The 23038-nt window shown below is 50.3% G+C and overlaps 14 protein-coding genes across 20 annotated transcripts in view; 5 read left to right on the top strand and 9 right to left on the bottom strand.

Moving 5' to 3' along the window:
- Nucleotides 1-1407: 1407 nt before the first annotated feature.
- Nucleotides 1408-2189, bottom strand: H257_09152 (ribosomal protein L21). The gene is made up of 2 exons (XM_009835278.1): nucleotides 1904-2189; nucleotides 1408-1830 (listed from the first exon to the last, which is right to left on the bottom strand). Exons 1-2 carry the CDS (start codon nucleotides 2135-2137, stop codon nucleotides 1555-1557), a joined length of 510 nt encoding a protein of 169 aa, XP_009833580.1. The 5' UTR covers nucleotides 2138-2189; the 3' UTR covers nucleotides 1408-1554.
- Nucleotides 2190-3460: 1271 nt separating this feature from the next.
- Nucleotides 3461-5034, top strand: H257_09153 (adenosylhomocysteinase 2). The gene has a single exon (XM_009835279.1). It carries the CDS (start codon nucleotides 3490-3492, stop codon nucleotides 4933-4935), a length of 1446 nt encoding a protein of 481 aa, XP_009833581.1. The 5' UTR covers nucleotides 3461-3489; the 3' UTR covers nucleotides 4936-5034.
- Nucleotides 5035-5324: 290 nt separating this feature from the next.
- H257_09154 lies at nucleotides 5325-5954 on the bottom strand. Of its 2 annotated transcripts, XM_009835281.1 has the most exons (4): nucleotides 5827-5954; nucleotides 5652-5762; nucleotides 5484-5558; nucleotides 5325-5423 (listed from the first exon to the last, which is right to left on the bottom strand). In XM_009835281.1, exons 1-4 carry the CDS (start codon nucleotides 5935-5937, stop codon nucleotides 5358-5360), a joined length of 363 nt encoding a protein of 120 aa, XP_009833583.1. In that variant the 5' UTR covers nucleotides 5938-5954; the 3' UTR covers nucleotides 5325-5357. The 2 variants fall into 2 exon arrangements, with proteins under 2 accessions (XP_009833583.1, XP_009833582.1); XM_009835280.1 differs by having other exon boundaries at nucleotides 5484-5762.
- Nucleotides 5955-6447: 493 nt separating this feature from the next.
- On the top strand, nucleotides 6448-7519 carry H257_09155 (hypothetical protein). The gene has a single exon (XM_009835282.1). The coding sequence runs from the start codon at nucleotides 6477-6479 to the stop codon at nucleotides 7401-7403; it is 927 nt and encodes a 308-aa protein (XP_009833584.1). The 5' UTR covers nucleotides 6448-6476; the 3' UTR covers nucleotides 7404-7519.
- A 167-nt stretch (nucleotides 7520-7686) lies between these two features.
- On the bottom strand, nucleotides 7687-8264 carry H257_09156 (hypothetical protein). Its single transcript, XM_009835283.1, has 3 exons — nucleotides 8124-8264; nucleotides 7955-8056; nucleotides 7687-7863 (listed from the first exon to the last, which is right to left on the bottom strand). Exons 1-3 carry the CDS (start codon nucleotides 8238-8240, stop codon nucleotides 7735-7737), a joined length of 348 nt encoding a protein of 115 aa, XP_009833585.1. The 5' UTR covers nucleotides 8241-8264; the 3' UTR covers nucleotides 7687-7734.
- A 355-nt stretch (nucleotides 8265-8619) lies between these two features.
- H257_09157 (hypothetical protein) lies at nucleotides 8620-10651 on the top strand. Its single transcript, XM_009835284.1, has 3 exons — nucleotides 8620-8718; nucleotides 8790-9078; nucleotides 9197-10651. The coding sequence occupies exons 1-3, from the start codon at nucleotides 8674-8676 to the stop codon at nucleotides 9880-9882; spliced, it is 1020 nt and encodes a 339-aa protein (XP_009833586.1). The 5' UTR covers nucleotides 8620-8673; the 3' UTR covers nucleotides 9883-10651.
- Nucleotides 10652-10832: 181 nt separating this feature from the next.
- On the bottom strand, nucleotides 10833-12357 carry H257_09158 (hypothetical protein). The gene has a single exon (XM_009835285.1). It carries the CDS (start codon nucleotides 11457-11459, stop codon nucleotides 11142-11144), a length of 318 nt encoding a protein of 105 aa, XP_009833587.1. The 5' UTR covers nucleotides 11460-12357; the 3' UTR covers nucleotides 10833-11141.
- A 508-nt stretch (nucleotides 12358-12865) lies between these two features.
- On the bottom strand, nucleotides 12866-13631 carry H257_09159 (hypothetical protein). The gene is made up of 3 exons (XM_009835286.1): nucleotides 13436-13631; nucleotides 13270-13372; nucleotides 12866-13209 (listed from the first exon to the last, which is right to left on the bottom strand). Exons 1-3 carry the CDS (start codon nucleotides 13617-13619, stop codon nucleotides 13008-13010), a joined length of 489 nt encoding a protein of 162 aa, XP_009833588.1. The 5' UTR covers nucleotides 13620-13631; the 3' UTR covers nucleotides 12866-13007.
- Nucleotides 13632-13951: 320 nt separating this feature from the next.
- Nucleotides 13952-14413, bottom strand: H257_09160 (hypothetical protein). 4 transcript variants are annotated; one of them, XM_009835289.1, is made up of 3 exons: nucleotides 14281-14413; nucleotides 14125-14227; nucleotides 13952-14061 (listed from the first exon to the last, which is right to left on the bottom strand). In XM_009835289.1, exons 1-3 carry the CDS (start codon nucleotides 14282-14284, stop codon nucleotides 13983-13985), a joined length of 186 nt encoding a protein of 61 aa, XP_009833591.1. In that variant the 5' UTR covers nucleotides 14285-14413; the 3' UTR covers nucleotides 13952-13982. The 4 variants fall into 4 exon arrangements, with proteins under 4 accessions (XP_009833591.1, XP_009833592.1, XP_009833589.1 ...); XM_009835287.1 differs by having other exon boundaries at nucleotides 13954-14061; nucleotides 14276-14366; XM_009835290.1 differs by having other exon boundaries at nucleotides 14125-14413.
- Nucleotides 14414-15543: 1130 nt separating this feature from the next.
- Nucleotides 15544-16416, bottom strand: H257_09161 (hypothetical protein). Its single transcript, XM_009835291.1, has 4 exons — nucleotides 16182-16416; nucleotides 16044-16118; nucleotides 15850-15997; nucleotides 15544-15764 (listed from the first exon to the last, which is right to left on the bottom strand). Exons 1-4 carry the CDS (start codon nucleotides 16376-16378, stop codon nucleotides 15654-15656), a joined length of 531 nt encoding a protein of 176 aa, XP_009833593.1. The 5' UTR covers nucleotides 16379-16416; the 3' UTR covers nucleotides 15544-15653.
- Nucleotides 16417-16468: 52 nt separating this feature from the next.
- Nucleotides 16469-16915, top strand: H257_09162 (hypothetical protein). The gene is made up of 3 exons (XM_009835292.1): nucleotides 16469-16581; nucleotides 16640-16744; nucleotides 16799-16915. Exons 1-3 carry the CDS (start codon nucleotides 16504-16506, stop codon nucleotides 16817-16819), a joined length of 204 nt encoding a protein of 67 aa, XP_009833594.1. The 5' UTR covers nucleotides 16469-16503; the 3' UTR covers nucleotides 16820-16915.
- Nucleotides 16916-17157: 242 nt separating this feature from the next.
- On the bottom strand, nucleotides 17158-17787 carry H257_09163. 2 transcript variants are annotated; one of them, XM_009835293.1, is made up of 3 exons: nucleotides 17510-17785; nucleotides 17337-17457; nucleotides 17158-17200 (listed from the first exon to the last, which is right to left on the bottom strand). In XM_009835293.1, the coding sequence occupies exons 1-2, from the start codon at nucleotides 17756-17758 to the stop codon at nucleotides 17377-17379; spliced, it is 330 nt and encodes a 109-aa protein (XP_009833595.1). In that variant the 5' UTR covers nucleotides 17759-17785; the 3' UTR covers nucleotides 17158-17200; nucleotides 17337-17376. The 2 variants fall into 2 exon arrangements, with proteins under 2 accessions (XP_009833595.1, XP_009833596.1); XM_009835294.1 differs by lacking the exon at nucleotides 17158-17200 and having other exon boundaries at nucleotides 17267-17457; nucleotides 17510-17787.
- Nucleotides 17788-17972: 185 nt separating this feature from the next.
- H257_09164 lies at nucleotides 17973-19698 on the bottom strand. Of its 2 annotated transcripts, XM_009835296.1 has the most exons (4): nucleotides 19078-19698; nucleotides 18586-19018; nucleotides 18290-18495; nucleotides 17973-18225 (listed from the first exon to the last, which is right to left on the bottom strand). In XM_009835296.1, the coding sequence occupies exons 1-4, from the start codon at nucleotides 19657-19659 to the stop codon at nucleotides 18034-18036; spliced, it is 1413 nt and encodes a 470-aa protein (XP_009833598.1). In that variant the 5' UTR covers nucleotides 19660-19698; the 3' UTR covers nucleotides 17973-18033. The 2 variants fall into 2 exon arrangements, with proteins under 2 accessions (XP_009833598.1, XP_009833597.1); XM_009835295.1 differs by having other exon boundaries at nucleotides 17973-18495.
- A 462-nt stretch (nucleotides 19699-20160) lies between these two features.
- Nucleotides 20161-23038, top strand: part of H257_09165 (hypothetical protein) — a gene marked incomplete at its 3' end in the record, with an annotated part of 4444 nt that continues 1566 nt past the window's right edge. The window contains exons 1-6 of the mRNA XM_009835297.1: nucleotides 20161-21026; nucleotides 21099-21379; nucleotides 21452-21563; nucleotides 21822-21935; nucleotides 22396-22508; nucleotides 22617-22824. Of these exons, the coding sequence (XP_009833599.1) occupies nucleotides 20188-21026; nucleotides 21099-21379; nucleotides 21452-21563; nucleotides 21822-21935; nucleotides 22396-22508; nucleotides 22617-22824 (1667 nt within the window). The 5' untranslated portion in view covers nucleotides 20161-20187. The remainder of the gene's footprint in view (nucleotides 21027-21098; nucleotides 21380-21451; nucleotides 21564-21821; nucleotides 21936-22395; nucleotides 22509-22616; nucleotides 22825-23038) is intronic.

Raw genomic sequence — 23038 nt, forward strand, 5'->3', positions numbered from 1 at the left:
TTCACTGTCAGCAACGGAAGTCCCGGCGTTGTTGCCAATAACGTTAATGTTGTTTATGCATTGTTAGTTCGAATGTGCATGCAAAATGTACTACGACTAGCATCGCATCAACACTTCTTGTTCTGAATTGAGGGGGGGACATCTATTCTTACATTACTCGGAATGGCCTCACGGGTTCGAAGCAAGTGAGACGGAAGGACCTGACGAGTGTGATCTAACGTTACTTGGGGCATATAACTGTCTCGGGGCGTAAACGTTCACCGAAAGCTACTGACGAGCAATGCATATATCCCCCCCCCCAGTCAACAGTAAGGGGATTCGCACGTACAGTATAGCATCTGGCGGGCGATTGAGTCTGCTTGTAATGTGATGACACTTCGAGTCATGACAACGTGGCGTGTAACCACGACAAACGATGTCATTTATAGGACTTAAAATTGGACTTGAGTCGACGGGGGCTTGGACTTGGTTTAGGACTTGCTCAACACGGCGTTGCCCGTCGCAACGTTGTCATCGTGTACGTACCCAAGCAAGTGCATTGTACTACTAGCCTGGACTGTTTGAATGTGTTGCGTGGTTTTGGCTGGCTGCGAATGGCGTCCAGCTGTGGACATTTCATAACGGTATGCAGCTTGAACCAGCGCGTGATGCCACCTACCACCAGGGGGGGTCACACCGTAACGATATGGCACACCAAAGATGCAATTGGGCTGGACCAAACTGACCGTTTGGCCAAAGCACGTGTGAACGTGAAACTTTCACGTTCACGTGTACGGCCATTCACGGTGAAAGGCCGACACAACCAGCTTCCACCTCGTTCGTGTAGCTGTCGGCTACAGACCGCTCCATCATCTCTAGGGCCAGGTCTATCCCATGGTTCGTTCTACCCAGTGGCACTGCCACGAGTACAGTACAGTTGTAGTAGTTCTTGACATGGCCAGCTACGAGTGGACTGAAGTGTACCTGGGTAGAATGCTGCATCTCCAGCTTGGCACTCCGACAATAGAAGCAACTGGGATCGCTGCGTGCTGATATGGAAATGCTATTAGAAGGCTATTGAGTACTTCGTACACTTGGCATGATCGTGGTGGCTACAATAGATTGGTTGAATTCACGTTGGAAAATCGATTGAAATCACACAGGTAGTGCAGACGACTACTAATACTGTAGGACACATCAGCATGACTAAGGTATTAGTCCAGTAGTCGTCGTTCCCAGTGTGTGTTTGCTGTGATAACGTTAACGTTAGCTAGCGCATACACTGGCAGCGCAGTCTATAATACATACCTCTAGTATGTCCGTGTGGCATCGACATACTAAGTTACACTATTAATAGTAAGTAGTTAATGCAAGTTGCTCTCCACAAAAGCAAGCTACCACGGTTCAGCATATCCCACAAGACTAGACTAGGCATTATGGCCATGATGCCGTCGAAAACGTCAACATGGACGAAACAGAGCCATGTTTATGGTACATACGCATCGATCTTAAGCTTGTGCCTCCAGCCACACGGCCCTCCTCCTTTATCATCATCTACCGACTTGTCTATGAAGTTTAAAGATCGCCAGGAAGCACGTTCGTGACGCGCAACACGGTGACTTCACGACGGAATCCATTCCATCGGCGGTAATTCTTTCGCCGCTTCTTCTTGAAAATGTCAATCTTTTTGTCGAGCGTTTGCTCTTCCACGCGCGCTTGGACGACGGCGCCAGTGATGAACGGTCGGCCGATGATGGTTTCGTTGGGCGACCCGATGAGCAGCACTTCGTTCAAGTCCAAGATCGACCCGACCTTGGCGTCGATGATCTTTTCAGCAATCACGATGTCGCCCTACATTTGCATCCCAGGTAAACACAAGTCCATGAGAGAAGCAACCACCAAACGACTCGACCGCCATACATACCTGGGTCACTTTGAATTGGGTGCCGCCGAGCTTGACGACGGCAAACACGTCGCCCGCTTCCAACGACACACTCAACGCCGCGTCGTTCACGGGGTGGCGCACCACGGAGAATCCTGTCGACTTGATGGACGCAGGGACGATGTCGGCATCGACTGTGGTACTGAAGGCGGCACGAAAGAGGGAGGGGCGCGCCGCCGTCAAGCAGCGGCTTCCAAGGGACCGGAACAACGCCATGTTGGATGGAGAAACACAGCCAATGGTTCCCGTGATGCAAGGCCAATCAGGCAGCCAATCAAATACGAGGCGCATAACCGACCGAACCTTGCCCGCCCATGGAACATGAAATACTGTGAAATGGCAACGGTATATAGTGTGAAATGGCAACGATATATAGTGTGAAAAGGCAACGATATATAATGTGAATCGGAAACGGTATATAGTATGAAATTGGCAACTGTATATAGTGTGAATTCGTGCGGTGCTGATACACTACATACATATTAGATTCAAATCCCAAGTTGTACTAACGATAAGTAACAGTTAACGTACCACTTCTACTATGTAGTAGAAGTAAGTGGTACGCCTAATTTACAGTACATACAATCAGTCAAGTCAACGTTCCCATACAAAGTTTGGGTGACAGACACAGCTGGGCCCGGCAAGGATGTCGACTGTGAACACCGGTATAGATACAAACTCTTTGCTTGAACTAACGTTAGGATAGTATTGTGTCGTCGGCCTACCAAGAGAGAGATTGATATCGGATATGTATGTACCATCATGGAGACTATACTACATACTAATGTTAGTTCGATAGATCGCGACGATGGAATGGGTGGTGGTGGTTTGGGGATTGCATCAAAATATGGAACAAATTTGGCCCAATCAGCGTCGCGTGAGGCTGACGACTGGCTTTGCATACAAAGTACCAGTACAAAAAAGTGGAAAGTGAGTGGCTGTGGTGAAAAAAGGCCGTCATTCCCTTCAAGGCCATGACACCCTGGCTAGATTCTAGCAACGTTTAAACTATTTAACGCGTTTTCACCACTTCCGACGGCATGGTCTACCACCACACAACAAACATCGCCCTCGTTATGAACTTACTTCAAGTACGTGGCACCACACTTCAATTGCCATCTCCATCGTCGTTATAAAGCCCAGAAAACAGCTATGTATGGCCGCGCATTTCACTCCCTGATCCCCACCCGACCTACGCAACACTGTAAAACAATACTACCTTCGAGAAAACGGCTCCAAGTGAAGTTCGCAAACAGCGTAATGTTATCATCGCAAACTATGTATGCAACAATGAAGCAGCAGCCGTACATTCCTTCAGCCTTAGATTAGGATGTGCCTGCACGGCAAAGAAGGCGTCTGTGTGGTGTATATATAAGTCGTAGTATGGAGGAGAAAGCACCTCTATTTTTTCTTGAGAAATCGCCCGTTGCACTTCATCACTGATGTCAAATATTGCGTTAAACACGTTTTATCCAAGAAGTGCGTCGAATTCTGGTGGGGTTGGGGGAAATTGTGACGAGATTCTGCGGTTCGGATGGTCATTTTTGAATTCGCCACCACCAACAACAATGGCTTCCATGGGAGATTACCGCGTCGCTGACATTTCGCTCGCTGACTTCGGCCGCAAGGAGATTGAAATCGCGCAAATTGAAATGCCTGGTTTGATGCAATCCATTGAAGAGTTCGGCCCTTCGCAACCGTTGAAGAACGCGCGCATTGTCGGCTCGCTCCACATGACCATCCAAACCGCCGTGTTGATCGAAACTTTGAAGGCGCTCGGCGGTGACATCCGCTGGTGCTCGTGCAACATTTTCTCGACCCAAGACCACGCCGCCGCCGCCATCGCTCGCGATGGTTCCGCCGCCGTGTTTGCCTGGAAGGGCGAAACCTTGGAAGAATACTGGGAATGCACGTTGAACGCCGTGACCTGGCCCGAAGATGACGGCAAGGGAGACGGACCCGACATCATTGTCGACGACGGTGGCGATGTCACCCTCCTCATCCACGAAGGCTACAAGGCCGAACAAAAGTTCGCCCTCGACGGAACCCTTCCTGACCCTGCCTCCACCGACAACGCCGAATTCAAGTGCGTCCTCGGTTTGATCCGCCGCACCCTCCAAACCGACCCCACCAAGTGGACCAAGATCGCCAAGCGCTGCAAGGGTGTGTCTGAAGAAACCACCACTGGTGTGCACCGTTTGTATCAAATGGAAAAGGCCAACGCGTTGCTCTTCCCTGCCATCAACGTCAACGACTCCGTCACCAAGTCCAAGTTCGACAACTTGTACGGGTGCCGCCACTCTCTTCCCGATGGTATCATGCGTGCCACCGACGTCATGTTGGCTGGTAAGCGCGCCGTGATCTGCGGGTTCGGCGACGTCGGCAAGGGTTCCGCCCAAGCCATGAAGGCCGCCGGTGCCATCGTGTACGTGACCGAAATCGACCCCATTTGCGCGTTGCAAGCCGCCATGGACGGGTTCATCGTCGTGCGCCTCGAAACCGTCGTATCCACTGCCGACATCTTTATCACGACCACCGGTAACAAGGACATCATCATGACCAAGCACATGGCCAAGATGAAGAACAACGCGATTGTCGGTAACATTGGTCACTTCGACAACGAAATCGACATGCTCGGCTTGACCCAAGCCACCAAGCGCCAAAACATCAAGCCCCAAGTCGACCGCTTCATCTTCCCGGACGGACACGGTGTGATCATGTTGGCCGAAGGCCGCTTGCTCAACTTGGGCTGTGCCACCGGCCACCCTTCGTTTGTCATGTCCAACTCGTTCACCAACCAAACGTTGGCCCAGATCGAATTGTGGACCGAGAAGGACTCTGGCAAGTACCAGACCGGCAAGGTGTACGTACTCCCCAAGCAATTGGACGAAAAGGTGGCGCGCCTCCACTTGGCCAACCTCGGCGTGGAGCTCACCGTGCTGTCCAAGGACCAAGCCGACTACATCTCTGTGGCCGTGGAAGGCCCGTACAAGCCCGAAACGTACCGCTATTAAACATGTTAACATGCTCTGTGGACGTTGGTGCGATCGCTCTCTTGTCATGAACCTGACGACGGATCGATCGCATGGATATGTCCGTTGTAACACCACACATTCCTAGCTTCCTACTAACTACTACTACTCACTCTACTACGTAGTAGTACTACACATGGATCAACATTTAGACATACCGACCTATCTATGGGCTGATGAAGCCAACTACCGGTGTGTATAATGCTCAGTCAGACCTTGTTTGAATGGGATGTAAGGTCCTCCCTGCATGTGCTTCTCGTGAGCAACGTTGTCGCAGGGGTATGTATGTACGTCGTACACAGGAGAGTTCGATGGCCCCTTGTACTACAGGGCAGCCGTTCGTTCGTCCGTGCCGGCATACGTTCCCGAGATTCGTCATGCAAGCCATTGTAACTCGAGGTTGATTATAGGTATAAGATGAGAAAGAGGACGACAATCAACACCACGATGATCGTGTAGTAGAAACACAGCTACGCACCCACACAACGTCATCATCATCAGAGACAGTCTCATGGTGATGCTGTCTGTACCTGCTTGCGCTTTTTCGTGACGGCGGCGGCGACACTGGCCTGGCGTTCGACTTCCGAAGTCGCTTGCGTTGCATTCTAATATTGAACGAGGTACATAGGGCGGCGGCGGGTGAAATGTACGTTGATCCAATGCTTGGTAAAGCAAGCGAGGACATGGAAGATTCGTACCTGGGAGATGTCTTGGATGAGATGGTTCTGTGCCACGACTTCATTGTTCAACCCCCCCGCTGTGTTCTTGATTCGCTTGGCCCCTGCCAGGATTTCCTCCAGCGTCCCTTCCTATTGCATGAAGTTGCACGATGATGCCAAAATCCATGGCGCTTCGCGATGGTAACGTTAGTACATGCTTGGTTTGCTGCTCCTCGATCGTCATCGCAGCGTGCCGAGGGGACCCCGCGGCCTTGTATGGCGTCTCATCCAGATCTTCCAGTCCCCATTTGTTCTCGTGCTTCATGTTCGCCGCGATAAGAATTCAAATGTGAAATAAATGGATACACACTGTAACCGTCGAATAACATATCCGGCCGACATGAACCGTCGCACGTCGCTTTCAGCTTGCAAAGAGGCTTGCTGCGATCGCATGTGCTGCACCGCGGTATACAGTAACTACTCGGTCGAGTTCATGCATGTAGTTGCGCTTAAGTGGAGCAACGCACCAGTTGGCCTCTGCGACAGGTTCGGTTTCCTCTTAGACGAGAACTTTCCTGTGCCCAGGCGACCACAATAACATCTCCATCAAGCATTAGCCCACTACGAACGCATGATCATCATGTATCTTGACGTCTTCATTTCCCCCATCGGGGCATGGAGCAGAAGCAAGAGGGTCCATGGAGCGCCGCTCCATGCCTAAATGTCTGTCTACTGCGAGCATTATCCGGATATTTGGATCGCTTCAAAGTCCAATATCCGGAAAACGGATAAAGATGGGGGTTCCGGATAATGAACTCGGTAACCCTTTTTTGAACAACGTCGTACAAACCAGACTCACCGACCATGGGGCCGAGTGCACATGTAGCCAGCAAACGACAGAAGCTGCTCGCAGAGCAAGCGATGTTGCAGCAATCCCTGGTGCTGCTTGAAGCAGACACGCACGAGGACCTTGTGTCTCGGTTGGTGCCGTTGGCTTCGGAGCGCGTGCGGGCGATCGCCAAGGCGGAAACGATGTCGGCGCACTTGATGAACAGCGCCAACGTGATCTACGTGTACGAGTGTGAAGAAGCGGAAAAGGAGTACGAGTTGAGTTGCTCCAAGCTCAAGCACGACATGTTGGAAGAGATTCGCTTGGAGATGGAGCGCGTGAAGGAGCAGAAACGATCGGGGGTTGGGTCGGCCTCGTACAACAAGGCCGCGCTGGCGCTCCAGCGACAAACCAACATGCGCAAGACCCGAAGTAGCAAGAAACCCACGGCGCGGAGCCTGGCGTCATTGGGCTTTGCCGAAGATTGGGCACGTCCTGCCGCCAAGCGACTCACGACCGTGTTCACACCGCTGCACAAGACGTTGTCGGCAACCGAGATCGCCGACGACGTGGAACTCATGGAGTCATTGGAACGAACGTTTGACGAGGCGGAGGAAGCCGTGCGGCGTCGGAAAGCTAGTAGTACTAGTCCCGTGGCGGACCAAACCAGTGTGTTTGCTCGGTTTGTGCGGGGCAAGGTACTGTATCGGGATATGGTGCTCCAAGAAGACGACCACATTCACGTCACCAAGTTTGTCGTGCCTCCAGCAACTTCGTCAGCAACGGAGCAACAACTACCGAATGAAGCCCCCGTCGTTGAGTACAACGCGATCGTGTGCGACTTGACGTCGGCCGAGATCTTTGTGCTCAAAGAGAATGGCAAGTACACGCGGCTGCTCGTGCAGGACTTGCGCAATGGAAGCGTCGTGATCGATCCCGCCGACGGAGACGAGAACGAGTAACAGTTAGGTCAGTCGGTCATTGGCGACGAAGACGGATAAGTATGGACGTGTTAGTAGTTAATGGAATAGCAACACTACTAGAACGAATTGGCGGCTTTTTTGAGGGGTCGTTTCACACTATTTTTGGGTTGGCTTTTTGGAATGCTATGTCGTTTCACACTATTTGCAACAGCTCTGACAGGTTGGCGGCTTTTTTGAGGGCTACATGTATGTCGTTTCACACTATTTTTGGGTTGGCTTTTTGGAATGCTATGTCGTTTCACACTATTTGCAACAGGTTGGATGGGTACAGCACAGCACAAAAAGGTGGTCGTGTTAGCAGTAGGTACAGTTAAAGCTTGTTCTCTTCCTTGTCCGTGTACATGTCGGGCACTTGCAACCCCACGAGCCGCGCCGACTTTTTCACAATGTCGGCATTCTTCATGCGCTTTTCAATGCCCGCATCCATGTTCCAAAGGCGCTATGATGACGAGAGGGATGCATGCATGCGTGAGAGTGAAGAGGACGATGATATCGATGAACGAAGGCATGAGATGGAGAGCACAAAATACCTTTTGCTCCTCGACACCTGTCCACAGATGAAGAAAGTCTGTCGCTTCCGCACGATATGCCTTGATCTTGGTGCGATCTGTCTCGTGTTGACGCTCACGGAACTGATGCAGCCGATGCGGCGTCGTGTTAGCATGGGATCGATATGCATGGACGTGATATGGATGGTACCTTTTCAAGGATGACGTCCGACCATGCCTTCTTGTTCGTGGTGGTAGTACGGTTCAACCGAAGCAGTGTGCGCAGTGTCTTGACGACGTCGGCCTTGGACCCCAGACGAACGCTCATGTTGATATGGAAATAATCGGCGGCTGCTGTTCCAATCGATCGTACTTAACACGTTCAGAACGTAACGAAACGTTTGACTGACGTTTTCTAAACGTTTTAAACGTTTTAAACCTTCAACCTACTCAAAATCCAATGCATGGAACGAGGTGGCGATCGATATCTCCATATACGAAAAAAACGTGAGGGTCATGAAATCCCAATGGTGTGCTTTCATGAAGAGATTGCTTAGTCAATACCCGTTGCATGAGAGATGCCATTGTATGGCGATACTGAGGTATCATCATTTTAAACATATCGAACGCGATCGAAACGCGTACTTTTGGGTCGAAACGGCAGCCAATAAATTCATTCCATTGGCGAGAGCCAATGAATGGCAAGGACGAAATCGAGTAAAGCGGCAGATCCACCAATATAATCCTCCATCCCATCCATCATGGTCAAGAAGATCATCAGCGTCGGGCTTGATGCTCCCCACGTGGTAAGAAGGAGAAGAAGACATGACGGTTTCCATGTAACTTATGCAGGGAAACGACTCACATGGGATCGTAGCCAGACACGGAATGCGAGTCAAGCCACGCGTTCGTGGACAACTTCAAGAAGCACTTTAAGGTGAAGATTCAAAGCCTGAGCGACGAGGACATTGTGTTTGACTTGGTGGGCATCGACGCGTCGATTGCAAATGCGTTCCGCCGCATCTTGTTGGCCGAAGTCCCTACCATGGCCATCGAGCACGTGTACCTGTGGAACAACTCGTCGATCATCCAGGACGAAGTGTTGGCGCATCGCCTCGGGTTGATTCCGTTGCAAGTGGACCCGCGCGAGTTTCAGTCGTTCCCTGGTATAGAGACGACCATCCTACATATACACTACACCTATTGTCATGTATCTCGTGTTCCATCATCGTCGTCGTCGTCGTCCGCAGCATGTTTCCTCATATGTCCATGTATCGTACGTAGAGCACGAAGAAGGCGAAGCCACGGACGAGAACACCCTCGTGTTCAAACTCGACGTGACATGCACGGCCGATCCGAACGACCCCGCCGACATCTCGAAAGCCACCAACGCGTCCGTGTATTCCCGCCATCTTGAGTGGGTACCTCAAGGGCTTCAAGAAGAACGTTTTGGGTCCATCCGCCCCGTGTCTGAAGACATCTTGATCGCCAAGCTTCGACCGGGCCAGACCATCGCCCTGGAAGCGCATTGCCGCAAGGGAGTCGGTAAGGACCACGCCAAGTTCTCACCGGTCGCCACCGCGTCGTACCGCTTGCTGCCCGAGATCTCATTCCCAGCCCCCGTTGTCGGCGCCGACGCCAAGACGCTCCAGAAGACCTGCCCCATGAACGTGTTTGACATTGAGGACCTTGCGGCGGTGGCGGCGCGGCCTCGGAACTGCACCATGTGCCGCGAATGCATCCGGGCCCCGGGGTGGAGCGACAAAGTCAAGTTGGGCCGCGTGTCGGACCACTTTATCTTTTCCGTCGAGACCGTGGGCATGCTCCGACCCGAAGATTTGCTCCCGGAAGCCATCAAGGTGCTCGTGGCCAAGTGCGACGTCGCCGTCGAGTCGTTGAATGCCGTCGACGACGAGCTGCGCGAGGAAGAGGACGAGGAAGATGACGAGGACGACGACGCGATGGAGTAGGAAACAACACACACAGAAGTAGAGATTAATATACACCACCTATATGCAATCGAGCGAGACTAAAGGGGGAGAATCGATGGAGATGACGTAAGGGAGAGCGACGTTCGTGTTTGGACGTTAGAGGGGGTTGTAATTGATAAGAGGTGGTTGCAATGGATGGCAAGATCGAGGTTGGATTAGACGTCGGCGCCGCTGTTGATCAGCAACGTCGCAGCACGGACGACCGCGATGAACGCACCGAACTGCGCCACTTCCCACAGCAACGCTCGTCGGGCCTTGCTCTTGTCCACTTGGGCCTTCTTCTTCACGGCAAACATGTTGACAGCACGGTAATGGAAGATGGTCGATTGGAGTGTAGCAACTCCCAATGAATGGGCATCCGGATAAGTCAAATATCCGGACGCCTCAAGGCACACTGCAGCGGGTGACGTGTTGTCCCCACGGTCCTTGAGCTTTAGGGAATGCGATTACATTGAGATCTCCCCCGTCTGCATCGGTATCATCCATTGGCAACCGCCGCAACGTTGGTCCAAGTTGCGTTGAAGGGCTCTAAGCATGCTGAGCGTCCAAGCTCAAGCACCCAGAGGTTGGATAGCAGTTGGGACGATACTGTATGTTCGTGCTCGTGTTGGGATGTATGGGATACATTGGGAAGATGCACGTAGCCTAGGCCACGATGGCGGCGGCGCTGGAGATGCATACATTACCGTGGGTCGTCGTCGTCCATAATGGGGCTGAAAGGGCAGACCCGAGGGGCTGAAAGGCTGGCTGACCTTTCGAAATTTCCGGGCGGTTACGACCTGGGCATCGTGGGATCTGACATGGACCAATGAAACGCCGTCACTTTCGTTTTCGACCAATCAGAGACCAGCAAGACAAGATCTGCGCGAAGATTGCAACCGTCCGCCCTTTGATGTGCAAGCGAACGGTCGTTCTCATTTTGCATTCTTCGAGCACAGACGACGACCAAGATGGACGGACTTTATCAAGTCGACATGGAACGGATGCGCCATCTCGCGTGCATCGCCACGGCGGTGATGGAGCCCGTGTCCATCAAGAACGAACGGCTGTCGCCGACGTCACCGGCAGACGTAACCCGCGCGACATTTCCCCGCATTGAACCGCCGCCTGCAACGCACTCGTCGTTCAACATGTCCTTTCAACCGCATGATGCGGCGGCTGCACCTGCGCTGCCGTCGCTGCTTCTCCGGCACCACCATCAACAGCACACCCCCCTGCACGAAAAGCAAGCGCAACATTTATTGTGGAAAGCACAGGAACAAGAACTTATGCGCCGACAACGACAGATCATCGCGCTCAAGGAAAAGCAACAAGCAATCCGTCGTCGCGCCGCTGCGGCTGTGGCCGCCTCCGCTGCCAACCGCCATCAGTTTTCCTTGTCGGGACCTTCCCGAAAAGGTGCGCCGCAGCACCATCTCCAGGAACTGTTCATGCAACAACGACGAGAAGAGCAGGAACGAGAGGACGCGATGCGCCGCAACCTCGTGCACCTCAACTACCACCGCATGTTGGCCGAGGAAGACCTCGAACGCCTCCGTCACCAAGAAGAATCCCATGCGTCCATGCAACACGCGTACCTTGTCGAGAAAAAGTCGACCGTGTTCGACGCCGCCGTCGTCCACGCGTCTTCTTCGTCGACATCCTCGGTCATGCGTCGTCCCATGTCGTCGCCACGAGCGTCCATGCCGCCCCCCCCTCCATCATTCCCCCACCCCAACCTCGTTCGTCCAAAGCGCTCGACCACGACGTCCCCTTTGTCAACATCGCTCGACGCCAGCCAGTTGATCCTTCAGTTCATGCTGCCCCCCGTAGTACCCCATCGCGCGGGCCTCAACATCAAGGACGTGTCGTTGAACGAACTCCGTCCGCACTTCAACAAACCCATGGCGGCCGTGGCCAAAGAGCTCGGCGTGTGCATCACGCTCATGAAGAAGATCTGCCGCAAGAACGGGCTTTGTCGATGGCCCCACCGGCGTATCCGCAGTCTCGTGAACCGGATCACGTCGCTCCAGGTAGTCGCGGAAAGTGTCGACAGCAGCAGCGAGCGCAGTCGGTTCCATGTGCACATTGCAAACCTCCGCAAGGAACTCAGCGATGTGATTCAAAATCCCAACGGAAAGAGCCGCAAAGCGCGGGGATACGATCGAAAGAAGGCCGACCACAGCGATGACGACAATGATGACAATGATGGTGACAATGATCGTTCGAGTAGCAGCAGCAGCACCCCGTCGAGCCCATCTTCAGTGACGATCCCCCGCAAAGTAGAACAAGACCTGAGCTGCCTCGAAGAACTAGAAGGAGGACCAGGTACAACCGTCATATCGACTGCCACTCGACGGACCGTGCCGTTCCATGGACGAGGCGGCGGCGGCCTCCCGTCGCTCTTTCAAGCAGCTCGAGAAGCATAGTAGTACTGTAGTAACGTTAGTAATAAACTCGTCAATGTTGTGGGGGTATGCATATATTATTACGTCAAAACGTGTGCGATGATTGTTAGGTTTAAGTTGGTATCGTTTTACCGCCGCACACTATATTATACCCATATATATATATATATCCAAATATAACCTAACATATATATATATATCCAAATATACCCTAACATATATATATATATATATATATATATATATCCAAATATACCCTAACATATATATATATCCAAATATACCCTAACATATATATATATATCCAAATATACCCTAATATATATATATATATGTGTACTGGATAAATGGAGTTAGGTTTGAGTTGGTTACGTTTTACCGCCGCACACTATATTATACCCATATATATATTATCCAAATATACCCTAACATATATATATATCCTAATACACCCTAATATATATATATATACTGGATAAATGGACTTTTAAACATATATTTTAGAATCAAGTCTTTGCTTTTGTGTCAAATGGAGTTTATGCGATGAACACATGGAATGATGACCGTGGATGAAAGCTAGGTAGATATACGATGCCTATTGAAATCATCGCTCGGACATGTCACCATGACACGAGTGCACTGTGCACTTCAAGGGCAATGTGGGCGGGAGCATTGCGATGGGAACGAGCTGAACGAACTGTGTAGGCTGGAGCGATGTTATTTGCGAAAGTTGTTCATTTCGTCGTGAAAGTAATCCAACGCGACGAGAAGACCTGCATACCCCATGTGCGACCGGAACGTGATGGTGCGGTAAAAGGGCAGTCCGGCGACGGCGACGGCCGCGCCGGCGTTCAAAAAGTCCTCATCCCCACGGAGCTGCTCGATCGTTGTCTTGAGTCCTTGGTACGCCAAGAAGAACCTACAACACATTGCACAACACATGAGCTTTGGACTACGGCGACGGATTGAACCAACGTACGCGCCAAACACTGCGCCAGTGGTGCCGGCTGTGCGTGCGGCGCCAAGAAGAGCTTGGGAATTGACGCTGCCATGCTTGGTGTGGTGATTCTGGAAAGCTCCGACTATAGCATAGTCGTCCCAGTAGTACTACGTCAGTGATGCAGACACGCATACGAGGCACGCACCAAAACCAAACGTTGCGCCCGTCGTCGAGCCGACGAGGCCACCAAAGATCACTTTGTTTCGAAGCAGCTCCAAGTTGAAAGGTTTCCGAGGTTGCACCGCTTCGGCAGAGGTGGTGGTGGTTGACTTGGCAACTACGGGCGTGGCGTCGTCGTCATAGGATGCCCACACTTCGCGTCGACCCATGTTGATGGCGAATGGAAATTGAAATTAAATGCAAGGGGGACTCTAAGACATGATTTTCAAACGTATGTATTTTAGAAGGGCATGGATTATGGCCGCCGTTACTACATACTAAACTTACTCGTAACAGTTAGTACGTACTACGTAGAGGAACTTGACTTGGCTGAGGCTAAGGTCTCCATAAAGGAACTCTTAACGTTATGCAGATGCATGTACATTGCTTGATAGCGTTAGCAGGATATAGTACAGTCTGGTGATACGTCTATCGAGGCAGGATGTAGTACGCTCAGTCTGGTGCACCTAAATCGAGTGGACTGTACTACGGAGTCGCAATTTATAGGCTATTGGAATGTAAGGCTCTATTATTCACAACGTTTTGGACGTCGCGTTTAGTTGGAGTAGGTCGCGCTGCTTTCTTCGCCAGTCCATAAAGGTAAACATGTAGCTACAGTAACGTTCATCAATACATGTTGACTGACGTTTTTCCATCCCGACAACAAGGACTTACACTCCAACAGCAGCGCCTAGCAAAAGACCCGTGCTTGCGGCAGACTTGCGGGCTCGCAACGTCAACACTCCTTGACTGGCAAATGCCCGCTGTGTATCCCTATCTGCAAAACGATATGAGGTCATGTCCTTGCCATGCATTCTGATCGTACAGTACGCATAGCCGCCAACGGACATGGTGCACAGAGCTGGGGCGTATATGGGAGTCGCGGTATGTGTCATCTCTCTCTGCGGTGTCGGCTGAAGAAAAGTAAAATTGTATGTATCGCAAGAACGAGATGATGACTTTGCACTGTCATTCGCATCAACCACGACTCGTCATCCAATCGCATGCGTTGAAAATGTACGTAGAACGTACAATGTACAAATACATTGTACAGTACGTACATCAAAGAAATAATGCCGTAATTTTCATGAGAATCGAGTGTTTTATGGCATAAAAATGGACCGATTTGGTTGTTTTTATGGTGAAAGAGGGATTGTATTAAATGCCACAGGTTTGGCTTGTTCAGGTGTTTGTGCTCATGTTGACAGTCTTCCACGTCATCTCACTATCAATCGAAATCAAATTATTTTTCCACGACAATTCAGGTGGTATCCAGACAACTTTATAAATACTTTTTTTGGGAAAAAAGAATTGCAGACTTGCCAAAACGGTTTATAACGTAGACGGCCTGTTTATGGTGCACGGGACAGTTTAAGGTGCACTCAAAATGGCCAATGGAATTGCTTGATTTTTGGAATAGCCAATCAAATCACTAGAAAAATGAGATCACCAAAAAATAAGCAAAAACAGCATACATATTTTAAGCTTAAACCGTGCACCATAAACCGTCCCACCTATTTTGCCTTGATTTCCGTGGAAATCGAAGTAAATGAACGCTAAGCTGAAGCGATTCAAGCCGATTAAATAAGCAGAAGAATGCCCAAACTTTCGGCTTCACGCAGCACTTCTCAGAATTGAAATCACGGTCCTAAGAGCCGAATAAGGTGCATTCTACGACGAGGTCACTTTCAAGTGCACCATAAATTGGCCATTTACGTTAGCATCAATTTATGAGATGACATCCAGACCAGCCGTAAAAATAATAGTACTATTAATACGTATATAGTATTAATACATAGTTTGTCCAATGTCATGCGACTTGGTAAATTAACTGTTAAGCACAAGGCCAAAAATTTGGATGAAAAGTACGTACATTGGAAGGATGGCCGTGCATATGCATCCTATTTCCTCGCGTAAGAACGATAGCGCAAGTTTTACTACATGTTGTGCATACTACATACCAGTGCATGAAGAAGTGAGTTGGAGAGTGCAAGTGTTTGTATCTACAGTTAATACGAAAGCTTACTATTATTGATAATAGCGCTCTTATTGTCGTACTACAGGAGTATTTAGTACGAAAGCCTACTAGCGCTCTTATTGTAGTACTACTATCAATAGGATAGTCCGAGTGCAAGTGTTTGTAGTTAGTACGAAAGCCTACTAGTGCTATTATTGTAGTACGAGGGTAGTAGATGGAAACGCGTTTAGTTGCTCATGTGCTTCTTGTTGTCCAAGAACCCTTGGATGGATGCTTTGCCCAGTGGGTTGGAAAAGCAAAAGTCCTGAATGCGCTTCATCACGGGGGTGTTGACTTCCTACGACGAAATACATATTCAACAAATAATATATATATATATATGTATATTTATATATCTGCAATTTTTTAAAACAAATAAATACCTCTGGAATGGCGTCTTTGCCTGAAATAAAGTTGAAAATGTCGATCGTTTCGCGGTTCAAAATGTCTTCGTATTGCTGCAATTCGTCCGCCGTCAACGTCCACACGTTCTCGCTGGCCCAGCGTCCCATGAGCAAGTCCACTTCCAACCTACATGTCCATGTGAGTCTCTCCGAGCGAGAATGGTGGTTCGCACCATCCACGCTGCTTGCTGCGGTAGATCACGCGCTTGCGGTTCGCGGTATCTGCATCAATGTCGATATCCCCTTGGCTACGAAACGAACCATCAGCATCACCCATTATTCCAACAACGTCGTTGACGATTGCGGCGCACCTCGAGGCAGGAAATTCTTCTCGTCGACCGAAATGCTCCTTGCGCATCTGCACATAGCGCTCCTGGACTCGGCTCTCTTGCACTTCCGATATCTTCAAGTGGTCAAGGTTGTCTGAGAAGCATCGAATGGTTACGTTGTGGCGTCTCACAGCAGATGTAGCGTGAGGAATCGCGCGACGGGCAAGTGCTGACAGCATGATGATGAAGTTGCTAGCAGGAATGCCACCGAACAACGAACGAGTGGAGGAAATGTCCGGATAACAGGTCATTCCGGATAACTTATCGTCCGGATAAGGAGTCGCTCCAAACACACAAACTCAGCATGCCTGGGACGGCGACCACAGGGTCCCGGCGGATGAGCCAACTCTTCACGCAGATGATGGGATCGTGCCCAGTGGATGTACGATTCATTGCATGAGGCATGGATAATATGTAGGGTGATGACTGCGATTGCATAGATCCAAGTGTACGGAGCTTGCGTGGCCAATATTGAAGGCGGCGTCAACAAGAACGTGTGCGCGGCGGAGTTTGCCAAGCTGCGACAATGCTTTCAGCGTGCAGCGGTGCGTTGTTGAGGATGCATGGATTCATCACTAATTGGCATGGGTGTATCGTAGGCCAACGCTGCCAAGAAATGAGTTGGAAGGACGGACTCACGACCTTGCCCAACCTGGGCCATCCCAATGTAGTCATACCTAATCGAATACAAGCCTTACGAGGAGATTAGTGCATGAGTTGTCGTGATATGTATCTTGCAACCGGTTGCTTCTACAGGTTTCCAGCGAAGGTTCACGTTGCCAAACCCGCCTCGCCCTTGGAAATCCCAACACAAGTGCCTCAACACTGTCCTTACAATTACAATCGTACTACAGTACATAGTTGTGTACGGTGCTTACGTGCACTGTGACAAAGCGAATCGTCGATTAGAACAAGGGATGGACTTCGATCAGTGCGTCGACCAATAACACATGATGATGGGAACTTTGATATGGTTCACGTTACGCGGACATGCCGTTGTACTACGCAAGATGACCATTGGCACTCGTCATGTTGTCATGATGCATGCAGTCTGTCTCCATATATACCATGGGGCAGTTGACTGAAGGGGTAGCCAAATTCGTGGCAGGGAACAACCATTCCAGCACACAAACTTACAGTGTATTGACGATGTAAATATATACGATTGCTTTTGTTATCATCCAAAGTTCGGGACGAAAGCTGAAACCAAGACCAAGATGACGGTCAACGCGGCAATGGCCACGTACAACTTGCAGAGCTACAGCAGAAGAAATGTCAAGTCAGGATCTGAAGTTGATGGAGGTGTGTACCTTCTTCTTTCGTTTGTTGACCAACTCCGCCTTGGCCGTCTGAGCTCGCAGTGCCGACGTCCCTCCCTCGATGTCGTCGCCAAGGTGGTCGAGAAGATGGTTCTGACTCACCACTTCCCCGTTGATGGCCCGAGCGTTCTGGTTTATGCGTTTTGCGCCGGCATAGATCTCGTCCAGGTCCCCATCTTGGTCGACCTGCGAGTACGGGTCGCGCTGCTGTTGTTGCTGGTTTGGCTCGTAGTACGCCATGTCGACCGATGCCGCCTATGCCTCAAAATGGTGTGTATGTAATAATACCTACCACATCTAATTACCTTTTATATATTAAGTTTATAAAATGACACAGGTGATTTGGTGTCAAATCTCCACGAGTGTAATCCGATACACAGCTGGTTCCTTCACCAGTATTTGTTTTCAAAGGTTATTACATGTCGGCCAATTTCCGAACGCTCAACGCAACTAACTGGCTCTGCCAAAACAATTTTGCATTCTTTTTCCGGTTACTGTAAGCTTTGAACGAGATGCTACAAGAACGACTTGACGGCCCGCATTGCGGGCCGTATCCAGTGCCCAGACTTCCAGTTGAGCAGCCCTTGGAGCTGCCGCTCTGGCCGCTTCCACAACGCCGCCGTCACCGGCTCGCTGTGCTGCGTGAGGCGGGAGTACTCGTCCTTCAACTTGGACTGGAGGGTTGCGTCCGTTGTGTACAGAAACACCTGCGGACAGAGAGTTCCGTCAGTTATGATCAGCATATTTGTCGTCAAGTGCATGTCTACGTACTTGAGATTCCAGGTCACGACCGTACGACCGCTGGCCAAAGTTGGAGCTTCCCACGACCGTCAACGCCTCGTCCTGGTGTTGGATCCACATGCCCTTGGCATGAAATGTCCATCCGTCGCGATTGAATTCCCGCAATGTGAGTTGGGAGGTGGCGAATCGGTCGTAGAATTCCGCTTCGATGAGCGAGTATGCCATCGGCAACGCTCCTACACACCCCAGCACAACAACATCAGCATCCCACACATCAATACCAGCCCACCACAATGAGACGCGGGACGTCCATTCTCATGTCGTACCTTTGATGCCATTGCCGTTGAAGAAGCCGTTCGCAGACGGCGCGGCGGTGACCACGTCCAAATGAAACGCTCGGTCCGCCAACAACCGGATAAGAAAAGGCGGAAAGTTCAGGTATCCGGATGCAATATCGATCCGGCTTGAGGCGGGCAAGCGGTGCAGGACATGGGACAGCGTGTCTTCGTCATGGAGGATATCCAGCGGCGAGAACTGAATGGTCGGAATGGCCATGGTCGTAGTGGTCCATCTCGGCGTTGTGGGTTGATAGTCCTGGAGAGAAAGGAGCGCCGACGCGAAGTCCACATGGGATGTCGCTGGAGGCACCACCGACGTCGTCAATGGAGATCGGTCCTCGGAAGGTGTCGTATGGTTCGAAGAGACGGATGCCGTGGCGGAAGGAACGAGCTGGACGTGATGCGCATGATCGGTGACAATCTGCGGTTCGTTGGTCATGACATGGTGACAACACGGTGACGATAAGTGTTGGGGTGTACCTTGACAAATGTGTGGTAAAAGCCTGCGAGATCTGCATTGTGCATTTGAATGTACCGGTCTTGTCGCTGGGTGAAGTAGTCGCCGCTGAGATTGGCGCCACTCATGATGAGGGTGTCGTCGCACAGGTACACTTTGGTGTGGGATACGCCGATGGTTTCGTCAAAGGGTGGCGGCAGGAACCCCCATCGGTCTAGTTGGGGCACGCGATACAAATGCAACGACACGTTCGACGGAAATGCATCGAGGAGCGGTGTGAGCACGGCTACGGAACTCGTGGGACCGCCGCGTTGGCCGCGGGAGTAGTCGAGGACGATGGAGACCTCGAGGGACGGAGTTGCCTTGCACGCGTCGTGCAATGCTTGCACCAGCTCGCGACTGAGCGCGTCGTTGCCAATGTACAGCGACGAGATCGAGATGCGCGTCGTGGCGTGTCGGATGTTGTGCAGCAGTTGGTTGTAGAAGTCGCTCGGAGAATGCAGGATCGTCACGTCGCTTCCGTCGAGGGGAAAGGAAGGCGTGGACTCTCGCAGGTCATCGATGACATCGCCGACGGCCGACGCGTTAGGACCGGCACGGCTCATGTGGAATGGCGGCGGTGGTGTCAAAATGCCTACTTCGAAGTTCGAAGCACATTTGGCGCGCTGTGGTTGGTGCAACTTCAAGCGTTGTTTGTTTGTATAACCTCTATAATCAAATTAATTGAATTTCAGGTGCATATTTGGTCTGTTACAGTCACGTTCCGTACTTGTAGCATTCAGAGGAGCTGATGTTAGTACGATCCACTGAATACCCGGTTGAAAGTTATCTCGGATAGTAATATCACACAGTCCCATTCGTATGTTCATTCGTGACTTTGATGTACCTCGTAGGACTATTTTGGATTGCTGTGTGGTCGTTCAAAATCACCTTTAACAATGGATAACCTGTGAATATAACAGATTTTGATTTCAGTGTGTACTGTATCCAAAGGATCCATCGATCGTCTGAGATGATTTACCTCTATCACTTAATACTGCAATTTGATTCGCGGATGCAATGGCCAATCAGCGAGCTGCCCGCCAACGTGCCCTTTGCCTCTCTCGCAAGTACCGAAGTAACTCCTCGTTGACATGCTGTGGCCGCGGGAACACTTCCGCGTCGCGTTCAAGCAAGTCGTGAGCGATGCCATAGACACACATGGCGCCAGCGTGCTTCTGCTGGTGGCGTTGGACGTGGACTCGATCGCCGCCGTGTCCATCTTGACCTCGTTGCTTCAAGCGGAATTGGTCGCGTACTCCATGGTGCCCGTGGCAGGGTACAAGCAAATGGCGGCCATGACGTTCTCGAGCGAGATCCGGTCCATCTTTCTCATCAACTGCGGCGCCATGATCGACGTCTACAGCACACTCAAGCTCACGGACCAAAAGGTGTACGTGATCGACAGCCACCGCCCGCTGCATTTGGCCAACGTGTACGACCGACATGGCACGGTCGTGCTATTCGACGACGAAGGTCAAGCGGAGGACGACTTCCCCGACGACGGCTCGGACATTGCCGCGATAGAGCTAGAAGAGGACGACGACAGCGACAACGAACGAGACCACGACAGTGACGACGACGATGACAGTGAGACCGAAGCGGATCTCGTAGACACGACCGCCACGAACGGAAAGCGCAAACGTACCGATTCCACCGGGTCTCTTACAAGCGACGACAATGGTGACGACAATGGTGACGACAATGGTGACGACAATGGTGACGACAATGGTGACGACAATGGTGACGACAATGGAGACGACAATGGTGACGACAATGGAGACGACAATGGTGACGATGACGTAGTTCGTTCAGACGGGGATGGCTCGGAGGAGGATGCAACACAAGACAACTCGGGGGACGGCGAACCGGATGCCGAGCAAGTGCCGCCGCCCGCCACCGCTATCACATCCGACAAGCTCCCGTCCAAGCGGTATGGTTTGAACATGTCATTATGACATACCATGACGTGATCATCAACCCCTTGTTGACGTTTATATCGTAGAAAGCGACGCCTGGACATTTTGCAGTACTACCGCGGAACGTTTCATGGAGCTCCCGCGGCCACGCTGACGTTTGAACTGGCGAGCCAGCTCAATATGGCCACGGCAGACAAGGTCTGGCTGGCCATCGTCGGGCTCACCAAGCAATTTGTGGCCCAGCAGATCGACGCCGACAACTACAACATGCTCGTGCAAAAGTTCCAGGACGAAGTGCTGGCGTTGCCCAGCAACGGCGGCAGCAACGACGTCGTGCATGACGTGGACGGAACTGTGTTGCCCACTGGTACGATATATATGTGACACGGTATCTCGATTTGTTTTTGATCACGTCATCCTTCGTGACCGACCACGACAGTGCAAAGTGGGGCCATTGCATTTGAAGAAGAGTACCGATTCATGCTGTACAGACACTGGTCACTGTACCAGTCCATGTACTATTCCAACTACGTCGCAGCCAAGCTCAAGACGTGGCAATCTGCTGGTACGCTGAAATTATATATATATATATATAATATCCATTCCTTTGCATATATATATAGAGTATATTGGATATTAATTCGTTTGCACCCGGTTCGTACTACTACTATACAACAGGCCATCATGGAGTTTGCGTCCATGATTCTTCTATCCATTCCTTTGCATATATATATATATATAGAGTATATTTATTTAATAGAATATTAATTCGTTTGCACCCGGTTCGTACTACTACTATACAACAACAGGCAAAAATCCATGATTCTTCTACCGTTTAATGCTTGTGATACTTTTGTAGGCAAAGACGAACTCGAAGTGTTTTTGGCTCGCATGGGGCTTAGTCTCAAAGAATGCCAGCAAAGGTACACCATTCTCGTATTGTTTGGGTATATATATATATATATTCTATTTGGAATACTATTCTATTTTGTAGTGTCATTCTTTGGGGAAATACATTTATATTCGATTTGGAATAATAGTAATGATATATACATTTTTTTTATTTATTTCTAGCATGACGTTTTTCATTGTCATATGGATTGGTTCTATATGTATTTATGTATTCTATGTGGAACTATAATACTGTATAAATTCTTGGCACAATACCATGGTCATGCTTTGGGTGCATACAATTCTATTCTATTTGGAATCAGAAAAATAATAATACTATTCTTTTTGATATGTATTCTATGTGGAACAATAATACTACGTAGTACTATATAAATTCTTGGTACAATACCATGGTCATGCTTTGGGTGTATACATTTCTATTCTATTTGGAATCAGAAAAAAAAAATACTATTATTTTTGATATATTTGTAGCTTTACGTTCATGTCGCGTGACCTCAAGCAAACGCTGCGCGAGAAATGCCGTGATATCGCGCCCGAGTTTGGCCTTGACGAGCTCTTCTACGGGTCGTTTCGACGACAATTTGGTACTATTATTCTGAATTTCCATGCATTTTTCACACTTTTTTCGTGTTTTACTCCAAAACGTCGAAATATATAAACGGTATAACTGACGCTATTGTTTTCGTGATTAGAGTTCAAGTACCAGTGGTGTGCGGCAGACGTGGTGCATGGCTTGTCGGCGCTCCTCGAGGCCCCGCTTCACGTCGCCCGAAAGGCGCTGGCCGACCACGTGCCCGATGCTCTGCAGGGCACTTCCGACGACGACAACTTGTCCGACGGCACTCCGTCGGCGCCATATTGGCAACACAGCTTCCACCTCGCTTTGGATGCCCTTCCGTGGTACGTTGGCTGGTCCGTCTAGCGTGGAAATATGCCTGTTATTGGTGCTTTGCGTTATATCGTCGAGTATATCATCAATGCATCCCTCGATCGTGTGCGCTTTCTAGTGGTTTCAACTTATATATATATATATTGTGTGTGTTTTACTCAACCTTTTCTCTGGAGGTTGGTTGTAATGAACCGCCCAATAATATTCGGACCTGCGAAATATGAT

This window comes from Aphanomyces astaci, assembly GCF_000520075.1.
Source record: "Aphanomyces astaci strain APO3 unplaced genomic scaffold supercont1.22, whole genome shotgun sequence".
Lineage (NCBI taxonomy): Eukaryota > Oomycota > Saprolegniomycetes > Saprolegniales > Verrucalvaceae > Aphanomyces > Aphanomyces astaci.

Excerpts from the sequence above, each read along its gene's own strand:
- H257_09152 (XM_009835278.1), bottom strand. The coding sequence starts at position 2,137 with ATGGCGTTGTTCCGGTCCCTTGGAAGCCGCTGCTTGACGGCGGCGCGC. Across the intron at positions 1,831-1,903 it reads CCCAATTCAAAGTGACCCAG|GGCGACATCGTGATTGCTGA; the intron begins GTATGTATGGCG and ends ATGCAAATGTAG.
- H257_09153 (XM_009835279.1), top strand. The coding sequence starts at position 3,490 with ATGGCTTCCATGGGAGATTACCGCGTCGCTGACATTTCGCTCGCTGAC.
- H257_09154 (XM_009835281.1), bottom strand. The coding sequence starts at position 5,937 with ATGAAGCACGAGAACAAATGGGGACTGGAAGATCTGGATGAGACGCCA. Across the intron at positions 5,763-5,826 it reads AGGAGCAGCAAACCAAGCAT|GAAGGGACGCTGGAGGAAAT; the intron begins GTACTAACGTTA and ends TTCATGCAATAG. Across the intron at positions 5,559-5,651 it reads TCATCCAAGACATCTCCCAG|AATGCAACGCAAGCGACTTC; the intron begins GTACGAATCTTC and ends GTTCAATATTAG.
- H257_09155 (XM_009835282.1), top strand. The coding sequence starts at position 6,477 with ATGGGGCCGAGTGCACATGTAGCCAGCAAACGACAGAAGCTGCTCGCA.
- H257_09156 (XM_009835283.1), bottom strand. The coding sequence starts at position 8,240 with ATGAGCGTTCGTCTGGGGTCCAAGGCCGACGTCGTCAAGACACTGCGC. Across the intron at positions 8,057-8,123 it reads CGGACGTCATCCTTGAAAAG|TTCCGTGAGCGTCAACACGA; the intron begins GTACCATCCATA and ends CGGCTGCATCAG. Across the intron at positions 7,864-7,954 it reads CAGGTGTCGAGGAGCAAAAG|CGCCTTTGGAACATGGATGC; the intron begins GTATTTTGTGCT and ends TCGTCATCATAG.
- H257_09157 (XM_009835284.1), top strand. The coding sequence starts at position 8,674 with ATGGTCAAGAAGATCATCAGCGTCGGGCTTGATGCTCCCCACGTG. Across the intron at positions 8,719-8,789 it reads GGCTTGATGCTCCCCACGTG|CCAGACACGGAATGCGAGTC; the intron begins GTAAGAAGGAGA and ends ATGGGATCGTAG. Across the intron at positions 9,079-9,196 it reads CGAGTTTCAGTCGTTCCCTG|AGCACGAAGAAGGCGAAGCC; the intron begins GTATAGAGACGA and ends TATCGTACGTAG.
- H257_09158 (XM_009835285.1), bottom strand. The coding sequence starts at position 11,459 with ATGGGATTCTTCTTGGTGACGGAGGCGTTCGAGGTCTTCCTCGGCCAA.
- H257_09159 (XM_009835286.1), bottom strand. The coding sequence starts at position 13,619 with ATGGGTCGACGCGAAGTGTGGGCATCCTATGACGACGACGCCACGCCC. Across the intron at positions 13,373-13,435 it reads GGGCGCAACGTTTGGTTTTG|TCGGAGCTTTCCAGAATCAC; the intron begins GTGCGTGCCTCG and ends ACTATGCTATAG. Across the intron at positions 13,210-13,269 it reads ACTGGCGCAGTGTTTGGCGC|GTTCTTCTTGGCGTACCAAG; the intron begins GTACGTTGGTTC and ends AATGTGTTGTAG.
- H257_09160 (XM_009835290.1), bottom strand. The coding sequence starts at position 14,345 with ATGACACATACCGCGACTCCCATATACGCCCCAGCTCTGTGCACCATG. Across the intron at positions 14,062-14,124 it reads CTAGGCGCTGCTGTTGGAGT|CTACATGTTTACCTTTATGG; the intron begins GTAAGTCCTTGT and ends ACGTTACTGTAG.
- H257_09161 (XM_009835291.1), bottom strand. The coding sequence starts at position 16,378 with ATGCTGTCAGCACTTGCCCGTCGCGCGATTCCTCACGCTACATCTGCT. Across the intron at positions 16,119-16,181 it reads GAAGAATTTCCTGCCTCGAG|CCAAGGGGATATCGACATTG; the intron begins GTGCGCCGCAAT and ends TTCGTTTCGTAG. Across the intron at positions 15,998-16,043 it reads CGCAGCAAGCAGCGTGGATG|GTTGGAAGTGGACTTGCTCA; the intron begins GTGCGAACCACC and ends ATGGACATGTAG.
- H257_09162 (XM_009835292.1), top strand. The coding sequence starts at position 16,504 with ATGCCTGGGACGGCGACCACAGGGTCCCGGCGGATGAGCCAACTCTTC. Across the intron at positions 16,582-16,639 it reads TGGGATCGTGCCCAGTGGAT|ATCCAAGTGTACGGAGCTTG; the intron begins GTACGATTCATT and ends GCGATTGCATAG. Across the intron at positions 16,745-16,798 it reads AATGCTTTCAGCGTGCAGCG|GCCAACGCTGCCAAGAAATG; the intron begins GTGCGTTGTTGA and ends GGTGTATCGTAG.
- H257_09163 (XM_009835293.1), bottom strand. The coding sequence starts at position 17,758 with ATGGCGTACTACGAGCCAAACCAGCAACAACAGCAGCGCGACCCGTAC. Across the intron at positions 17,458-17,509 it reads TCAACAAACGAAAGAAGAAG|CTCTGCAAGTTGTACGTGGC; the intron begins GTACACACCTCC and ends CTTCTGCTGTAG.
- H257_09164 (XM_009835296.1), bottom strand. The coding sequence starts at position 19,659 with ATGAGCCGTGCCGGTCCTAACGCGTCGGCCGTCGGCGATGTCATCGAT. Across the intron at positions 19,019-19,077 it reads TTTACCACACATTTGTCAAG|ATTGTCACCGATCATGCGCA; the intron begins GTACACCCCAAC and ends AACGAACCGCAG. Across the intron at positions 18,226-18,289 it reads GTCGTGACCTGGAATCTCAA|GTGTTTCTGTACACAACGGA; the intron begins GTACGTAGACAT and ends CTCTGTCCGCAG.